The sequence below is a fragment of the Callospermophilus lateralis genome, chromosome 10, assembly GCF_048772815.1.
Source record: "Callospermophilus lateralis isolate mCalLat2 chromosome 10, mCalLat2.hap1, whole genome shotgun sequence".
Taxonomy (NCBI): Eukaryota; Metazoa; Chordata; class Mammalia; order Rodentia; family Sciuridae; genus Callospermophilus; species Callospermophilus lateralis.
In genome coordinates, this window is record NC_135314.1 from 104,604,531 (window position 1) to 104,614,479 (window position 9,949).

A 9,949-nucleotide genomic window follows, 5' to 3' on the forward strand; every position below is an offset into this window, starting at 1 on the left:
TTGAGAGTGTAGCTCAGAGACTGATGGTTCAGAAGGCCTTCCTGCAGTGCTCCATGAGAATGAGGCCTTGGACATACAGGGAAGACTAAACCCCATTTCTACCCTTCTATAAAATTCTTCTCACAGCATCCCTCTGTGTCTCTGAACTGTCTCAGACTGATGTCAAAAATCAGCATCTGAGTTTTTCAGATCAGTACCTTTTGTTCACCTCTTTAAAAACAACGAAACACAAATCAAACTTGTATGGTAGGAAGGATATTTGCTTATAATGTAATGAAGAGGGTCTTCCATCCCCCGATGTATAGTTTATCAAACAAAATGATAAAAAGTGACAAGCATTGATTATATTATTCTTGTTATTTATAAATGTATATGACAGTGTATCTCTTAGTTACTTTGGGCATATGGGAAAAATTAATCCTTGTGAAAATACTATTAATAATCACACAAAATTGAGTACTACTTAAGGCAATTAACCATAAGCCAAACTTCAGCAATATGGTAAAAACTACTTATCTTTACATACAAAGAAAAATGCATGAACTTCCTATAACAATATGGGCATATAATTAAAAAAAAATCACACTCACTTTACATTATTCTGTGGCTAGTAACATCATGAGGTGCTTTTAAAAGTCAGAAATATTGTACTATTTAGAAATACTCTGAATAGGAAAAGAAGTAGCTGTAAATTTAATTCTCAAAATTGATCAATAAGGAAGAAAATAACAGTTAAGCAGACAAAAAAGTACCAAAAACAGGGTATTACTCATATATACAGAAGATATGAATAGTATAGATTCATTTCTAGTTGATTCAATCCTATTTTACACATTTAAAATACAAAATTACATTTCAATCTGTCAAGAAGCTGACCACATTTAGCACCAGGAAAGGAACTTGACTTTAGCTTCGATCATGACCTCAATATCCTGGAATAGGAAAAGAAATTTCATGGAATCTAGATGCATTTATCAACACCAATTAATAAAAATTAATTCTGAAAAGTAATTCCTGAATGTCATCCATTCACAAACGAGTCAAAGGCATTAGGACCTTAACACTTAGTACTACTTGATGTTGCGAACTACTCTCCTACAGTGGTTTGTTTTCATCTCCTCCAAGGCTTGTTCCAGTTGCTGAACTAAATGAAGTAGGGTGGCTGGGTCTGTCTGCAGAACTTTGGTGTTGTGGTCTCCATTCTGATTTAGGTGTAGTTTGATAGTCACTGCTGGCTTAATCTGTTGCCTGAGACTTCTGCTTGCAAGCTTGATGGTAAACAGAATAAGAGCACAATACTATTTAATAGACATGCAGAATATGAAAGATTTATAATTACCTCACATTATACACCAAAATCAAATTTAAGATGATCACAGACTTCAAAATGAAAAGTAAACTTTTAAAACCTTTGGAGAGAAAAAATGAAAATATATATGAAACCCTGTGGTACAGAAAAATTTCTTAAATTGTCATACAAAATGTGCAGATCATAAAGACAAAACCAATGAATTTAGTGTTATGTTAATAAATTTTCTTCAAAGAGTACTTGAAAAAATTGGCAACATGTCTATAATTAAAAAAAGGTTAGTATCCAGAATGTATGTCAAACTCCTCTGATGTAGTAAGAAAAAAAAAAATCCAAGAGAAAAATGGATTTTTTCTGAAAACAGTGAAGATATGAATAAGCATTTTCAAAAAAGACAGGTAAACATAAAAAAATATGTTCACCTTTATCATACATCAGGAAAATGGTAAAAAAAAAAAAACTCATGAAATACAATTTTACATTCGTCAGACTGTAAAAACTGAAAACCTAACCATATCAAGCACTGCAAACAATGGTAACGAAAAACTCTTGCTCATTCTAGTGAGTGCAGTGAGAGATTACTTTGAAAACAACATGCATTATCAGCAATTCTACTCCTAGGCAGACACCTTCAACTCTTACACATATACATTTTATTTATAACTGTATTTGTTTTCAAGAGCCCAAAACAAAACATTTCAAAAAATCAGAAACATCTCAATAGAATGGAGAAACTGAGAATATTCACACACAATGAACTGTTCACTAAATGGCAGTGAAAAGAAATGAACTACAGCAACATAAAGTACTAGCATGTATGAAGCACTAGGTTCAATCCTTAGCACCACAAACAAAATAAAGGCATGCTGTCTATCTACAACTACAAAAATATTTTTTTTTAATTTAAAAATGTCACAGAATATATGAAATATTTTAAAATACACAATTTAGAGACAAAAAATATTTTTAAAAAACTATAAAGAAGAGTAACAAAAAACTCAGGATTATGATTTTCCTCTAGGTGGCTGGGGAAGTGGGGGTTAAAACTGGGAAAGGCCCAGATGACTCAAAAGTACTGATTTTATTCTACTTGCTAAGTTAGGTGATAGGTAAACATGTATTTGTTTCATTATTATTCTTTAAACTGGGTATCTTACAATCTTTTGTATAATATGTTCTAAAGTGTAACAAATAAGCACTATTGACGTATTTTCAAAAGATAAAAAACACAAAACTATAAACAAGATAAACTTGAAGGGATGGCACTCAACCTCAGTGTAACAGAGTTCTCCAAAGACCCTCCTCCAGTAAAGAATCAAGGACCACTTCACAGCAGGAGCTGCCTCAAGGGACAGGAGTTGTACCATGAGTCTTGAAATATCTTACTACACAAGAAAACTGTCAAAAATTATTATAGTCACATCAGAAGGACTATTATAGTCACATCAGAAGGACGGGAAGTCCACTTGAAGAGACTTCTCAGTAAGAACAAATCTAAACCTGAGATTTTGGGATTAATTTAATAATAACAGAATATTCTAATAACTTCTTCTAAATAATTCTAGGTGAGATACTTATCCAAGGCTGCAATTTTAATGTTTTAAAAATTTTGCTATTAATGACTTTGTTTCCAAGATAATTTGGAAACAGGCCAATCCCTTTGGACGAACTAGTCCTCAAACAAAAAACAGTATTTAATAAAATGAAATATCTCTTAATATCATCTCCTAGTACAGAAAATTACAGATATGATATGCAAACTGTGACTGAAAATACTACTTATTCATTCAAATGTGCACTGTTTATTTTTGTGGGGTTTTTTTGTTTTGCTTTTTCCTCCTGCATCTGTATTGACAGGGATAAATGTATTTAAGTGTGTAATTAATACACTTTTTGTTGAAAGATTTAATATCACTCAATTTATCCTTTTTTTTTTTTTTTTTTTAGAAATGATATCTAAATTCCTTGACAGATTCCTTTCCTCTACATTTAAGCATACCATTCTTTAAAAATTTTAGAAAAGGCCAGGCACAGTGGTACATGCATATGATCTCAGTGGCTCTGGAGGCTAAGGCAGGAGGACAGCAAGTTCAAAGCCACCCTCAGCAACATAGTAAGGCCCTAAGCAACTTAGTGAAATTCCGTGTCAAAATAAAATAAAAAGAGCTGGGGATATGGCTGAATGGTTAGGTGTCCCTGGGTTCAATCCCTGAGACAAAAAAGAAAAATTACAGAAATTAGTTTAACATCCTAACAAACACATAAGACATAATTAGGCCTCATTTTTTCCTCAGAAAGAAGTTAAATGACATTCAGTACTACAGGATAAAGAACAGAAGCCCACATGGTCCACTGATATGAATTTATTTTTTAATGGGGATAAAATTCTGTCCTTCCTGTGAACATAACAATAACAGTAAATTTAAACTAAAATGTTGTATGTCAATGCAAATTAGGAGAAAAAATGTTTAGTCTGAAGAACTACATCTCAAGGCCCTGAAGAGGTAAAAAATAAATAAATAAATAAATAAATAAATAAATAAAAGTACGTAACAGGATACATAGGTCATGTTTCACTTAGTTAAAGTTGTTACAAGAATTTAGCCCTCTACTTGCCGCAGAGCAAGTGCTATAATATGTGAGCAGGACAGGAAAAGGATGCTTTGATGCAGCTGTGAATGAACTAGCCCCCAAAGCAACATTCTTCCGAATCAGTCCCAGATGCATTCAATGTACATACGCCATTAACAAGGGCATCAATTGTGCTGATAATTTATGAAGTCTGGGGAAATGCTCCTACAAGAAGCTAAACTATAATGATTACTTTGTTTCCCATGAGCAATCACACAATAATTAGATGGTGACTGTCCATTCACCACCAGTCTCCATGAGACAAGTGAATTTACTCCCAGATAAAAGGCAACATGTCCTATTATTCATTTCCTACCCATTTGACTCGTGTGATCTGTCATGCTTTCTTCCCCCAAACAGCAAAATCCACTCCAGTCAGAACCCCTTCTAATAGTTTCATCTAATGAGCTCAGGGACTCCATTAGTCCTGAATAGCTTTTTCAGCTTTAAATTTATTTCACCACATGTGGCAGGTCCCTCAGTATCTCCTCAATGTTAACCTGCACTCATTCTCATGTTCATGCAGCAACTCAAAGTCACTTCACTGGGCAAATGAACCCTCCAGTTTAATTTTAGAAAACTTGATTTCGTAATTTCTAACTTCTAAAAATGTCTTCATAATGGAAAATCAAAGTAAATCAATAGGGGCAGGGGCTCAGCAGTAGAGCTCTTGCCTAGCATGGGCAAGGCCCTGGGTTCGATACTCAACACCTCAACACCACATAAAATAAATAAAATAAAGGTACTGTGTCCATCTACAATTAAAAAAAAAAAAAAAAACACACACACACACACACACACCTTTTTTAAGTAAATCAATAAAGCCCCAAAAGACTCTATGGGCTACTGAGGCCTTAAAAAGTCCTAAAAGCCAGAGAACACCCACGCAAGAGTCATAATTATGTACAAGATAAATTACTGATGGACCACCTAAGCATGACCACCCCCATATCTCCACCTGGTTATTCAAAAGATCTAAACATACAGGTTTATACACATTGATGAAACTTTTATGTGCCAGGCACAGTGCTGGGCACACAGTATCTGCTGTCATGGAGCATGCAGTCTGGTTTATACCATATTCTGTGATCATGGCTACTCATCATGCTGGATTTTAGTTTACTTTTTGGTCTTCTTTTTATGAAATTGTGATGACTTAAAGACAAGTATATTTCTTCATTGCTACACATACTTATCAACTTTCTGTTACTGTGACAAAATATCTGAGATAATCAACTTATCAGGAGAAAAGGTTTATTTTGGCTCAAGGGTTTTGCTTCTAGAGGTTTGAGTTCACCTTTAATTGGTTTGGTTTTTTATGGGCCTGTGGCTCATGGTGGGAGCACGTGGTAGGCAGAACTGTTTACCTCATGGAGGCAGAGAAACAAAAGAAAATTGGGAAGGGGCTAGAGTCCCAACATCTCCTCAAGGTATACCGCCAACTGCCTAACTTCCTTCCATCAGACTCCATCTCTTTAAGTTTCCATCACCTTCCATCAGCACCACAGGATGAGCAAGTCTTTTAATACACAGGCTTGGGTAATACACAGAGCCAAACCACAGCACTATGTCTACAAGGCCTGGCACGCTCCAGAAATCCAAGGAATGGTTTGATAACTGAATGGACATATGGTAGCAACAACTGATAAGTGGGATATAAAAAATGGTCTTTTCTGTGATTATCTACATATACTAAGGATGCTGATGACAAGAGAGCAACCTCTCTAAGCCAGCCACACTATCCCAACTGAAAAAACCTCAAGATACAGCATGACACGTACAGCTTTTTTCTGTCCAAATCCTAAGCCTTTCATCTTCTCAACCCCTAATGGTCCCCAGTGTAAAATGCTACTCTTACTTCCAGTGACATTGTATTGTGATATGGTTGTTCCTTTCTGAAACTATTCTCCCTTTAACCACCAGCTTTTCTTTTTTTTTTTTTTTTAATTTTTAAAATTTTGTTCTTTTTAGATATACATGAAAGTAAAGTGACCAGCTCTTCTTTCTATCAACCATGAGTAACCAATGAGATTCAGTTCAGCTTTCAGAAAAATCACTCTCATTTGTGGTCTGAAACAAGTCTTGTATGCAAGTTCTACACCTATCTCTTCATCTGCTATGGGCTGAGGCATATAGGGAAGAGGCTGTCCACAGCTGGCACATGGGCACTTCCTCAACTGTAACAGGGATGAAGGCACAGCACAGGTGCTAATGCAGGCAGGAGGCAAAGTGGTGGCAGGAATGTGTCAGAGTTCTCTTCTGATTTAGAAGAATGTAGAAATACAGGAGATGCTGAGACTTTGAAAAAAGAGCACATACAAGACATGCATGCTCCTTGCTATCCCAGGTTAATGGCTCACTGTGTGCTGTATAAAACAGGTACTATAGGAGTGAAATGGCTTTCCAAAATGGAAACACAAGTGTGTGAAAAGGAAAACACAAATCCCACCAATATTAAACTGTAACTAGCAGCACAGGGAACTTCTCTCAGAGGGAGGAATCATTTTAAGCAAAAGCCAGCAAACCATGTATTTCTGTAAAGAACCAAATAATAAATACTGTAGGCTTTGCAGAACTGCATAGCTTCAAGCACAACTAATTCAACTCTACCTTGTACTCAAAAGCAGCCATAGACAATATGTTAGCAAATAAGCATGATTATGTTCCAATAAAACTTGACAAATAGGCAGCAAGTCAGATCTGACCCACAGGCCATAGTGGACTGAGCCCTGATGTAACCTGATATATAAAAGGATAAGGAATACAATCAGAAGTAATGGCAAGGCAGGGGGAAGGCATTTCATAGAGAAGGAAAAATACATAAAGCCCCAAGTTCTTCCTACTTCTAACCCCCACTTTCATTCTGGTCTGCCCAAGATACCAGATTAATTTTCTTAAATGTGACTTTCTTTTTCTTTTTTTTAGAGCTGTGGTTTTCTTCTTTTTTTCTAAATGATGTTAAGTCTAAACTCCAACTGAATTTCTAACCTATTTGACCACTTTACCTTAATTCAAATCATGAAGAATTTATTCTAACAGCTGTTCACATACAGTACTTAGTATTATTTGGGTGAAAGGGAAGCTTTTAAAAATTCTCATGTCCAAGCCAAACCTCACACCAATGAATCAAAATCATTAGGGGTAGAATATAGACATTATAAATTTTTTAAAACTCCCCAGGTTATTCTAATGTGCACCAAGTTTAAGAACCAGAACAGTATACCAGATATTTGTATATTCATTCCCACATTCACAGGGATGGTTTTAACTTGTATTGCCTCCTCTTCCAAGAATATTTACTCTTCTTTTCTCTATTCCTTCTGAAATTTCAGTCTTTTGTTGTTGTTGTGTTAAAACTTTCTGGATCATGCCAGTACACACTGAACTATGCAAATAAATAAATATAGATTTTTTTAAACACTCAGTTGGTATCTTATTTATGTAATTATATTCTTTTTTCCCCTTCAGGACCTATTTTATAACTACTTAAATCTCTTATACCTTTTAGTGTCCCAAAACATTTAGCATAGCTGTTATCAGCCAATGGATGATATTCAACAAACATCTACTAACTTATCTTTTACTGCATAATAAAGGGCTACATGCAATAGTTTGAAAATTAATTAACTAATTGATAAATTTGTTTGAGATGAGGTCTCACTATGTTGCTCTGACTGGTCTCAAACTCCTTGGCTCAAGTGATCCTCTTAGCTTACCTCCGAGAGGAGCTGGGACTACAGGCATGTGCCACTATGCCTAGCCTTTCCTTTTATTTAACTATGTGGCTTTAAAACAAGTGAAAGATAAGTTTCATAAAAATAATTTTGTGCAAAAGCCAGAGACCAAAGAGTATTTAACAAATCATTCCAAACGTGGAAAGAGAAAAAATGAGTAAACTCCATGTGTTAGAAACTAGGATGCTGGTTACCTTTGAAAAAGACAGAAGGGGCAATAATTAGGAGGAGGCAAGGAGAATCCTTCTAGGATACTGGTGATGCTCATGTCCATTTTATGGGAGTTTCACCAGGACATAATTCATTATGCTGTATGCTTATTTATGTGTTATATTAAGGAGAAATGTTTTTATAAAGTTAATACCATTTAAAATGTCTATTAACCATTTGCTTTGCTAAAGTAATCAAATTAAGTTAAATTGAACATGTTATAAATAAAAGAAAATGAACTATTTGTGAAATGGTCTGAAAACGAACATTGATTAAAAAACCAGTTTCAAATCAGAGTTTGGTGGACATGGTAAAGAATACAATAAAAAGTAGAACACAATCTTTAAATAATTCTTATTCTATGTCAGGTTTTTAAACACACACACACACACACACACCTGTACATCTAGTCGCCACTCAAGGCTGTGGTAACTGGGAAGGCTGGGTGCCAGTTCACCCAGAATAGTCCTGATCTCCTTTCTGTTGTCCAAGTAAAGCTGAAGCAACAATTTGTTCAGTTCTTCAGAGAATCCCAGAACATAAACAGAGTCTTGGAAATCCACTTCAGAAATCTACAAATGAATTTAACAGAACATCAAAATCTATTTTTGTCAGGTAAATGACAAAATACTTGTTAAACACAAAAGATATATTTGATATCCCCTAATTCACTTGTCTGTAACATTCTTTAGATGAAGATAATCATTATTTACTATTCCAGATCTGAGTTAGTCACATAAAAAATACTTTTTTAAAATATAAAAAGAACTAAGATGCCCAATATTGCCTCCTATTCTCCATCAAGTCAGATACTGCTGATGTGCAAGGAAAGTAGACCATTTCCTTCCTCCTCCTCCCAGGGTCCGTCCCCGGCCTACGGTCTGGGCAACACTGGATGCCGCAGGCGCCCTCACCATGAGCTTGGAGCTCTCGGTGAGCAGGTAGGTCAACCCTTCCACACCATGCTGGACAGCGTCGCTGCTCACGTTAAGCTTCCCTAAGAAAAAGGAAAACGAATAAATCAATCACCGTGCGACATTCTTCTTCTTGTTCAAATTCCTACCTAAAAATAAGTATTTTAACTCGGCCTCTGGCTTTCTCCGCTGCTGGCTGGACGCCTTCTGGACTTCCAGCCCACTGCAGGTCCAGCACGCGCAAGCGCACAGCCGCTGGCCCAGAAAGCCGGCCTGCGGGGACCGCGCCCCGAGCCGCACCCGCTCGTTGCCCGGCCGGCCGGCCAGGAACGCCAGCGCTGCAGCTGGGGATCCCCAACGCCCAGCGATCCCGAGGGGCGGGCGGCACTGTGCTCCCCTGGAGCGGAGGAAACGACTCATGGAACTCCGGCCCGCAGCCCGCGCCCCGCCCACCCTCACCCAGCACCCCGCATCCCGCCCACCCTCATCCCGCACCCCGAGGCCCGCCCCAGTCACGGAGGCTCCCGCCCGCCCCGCTTACTGGCGGCGCCCTCGTAGACCTTGGGGTTGGTCCCTCGCCTCAGGAACTCCACCGCGATCCGCCCGAACTCCACCACCACTGAAACGGAAGTCGGCAGGCCGTGAGCGCCCAGCGCCGGGCCTTCTCCCCGCACCTCGCCGTCGCCACACCCTTACCCGCGCTGTCCACCTGCGGCAGGAAGGCCAGGTGCTCCTTATGCTCCTCCGACAAGTCCAGCAGCATCTTCGCTGCTCACCCTTTTTCACCCAGCAGCTCCCCGATCTTCCGCGCCACTTCCGGCGCCCGCGTCCAGAGCAAAGAGGGTCCGGCGCAGCAGCATCCTAAGCTTTGGGTTCCGGTCTAGAACGGTCCTAGACTCCAGCGCAATGGAAACTGTATCCGACACCCCCGCCCCCGTCACGTTTACAATACAATGTGTTTACAATATCAATAGCTAATTTGTTAAGCTCTGTATCAGGAATGTTCTTACCACCACCCCCACCACCACCTTCCTGGGGTGGAACGCGGGAATGCCTTACCATTAAGCTACTTTCCCCAGCCCTTTTTGTTTTTGAGATGGGGTCTGCTAAGGTGCGGAGGCTGGCCTTGAACTTGTAATCCTCCCATCTCA

The 9,949-nt window shown here is 38.3% G+C and overlaps 1 protein-coding gene across 1 annotated transcript; it reads right to left on the minus strand.

The window, feature by feature from the left end:
• Positions 1-954: 954 nt before the first annotated feature.
• Commd2 (COMM domain containing 2) lies at positions 955-9,621 on the minus strand. Its single transcript, XM_076867636.1, has 5 exons — positions 9,495-9,621; positions 9,340-9,417; positions 8,799-8,881; positions 8,283-8,456; positions 955-1,268 (listed from the first exon to the last, which is right to left on the minus strand). Exons 1-5 carry the CDS (start codon positions 9,559-9,561, stop codon positions 1,071-1,073), a joined length of 600 nt encoding a protein of 199 aa, XP_076723751.1. The 5' UTR covers positions 9,562-9,621; the 3' UTR covers positions 955-1,070.
• Positions 9,622-9,949: the final 328 nt, after the last annotated feature.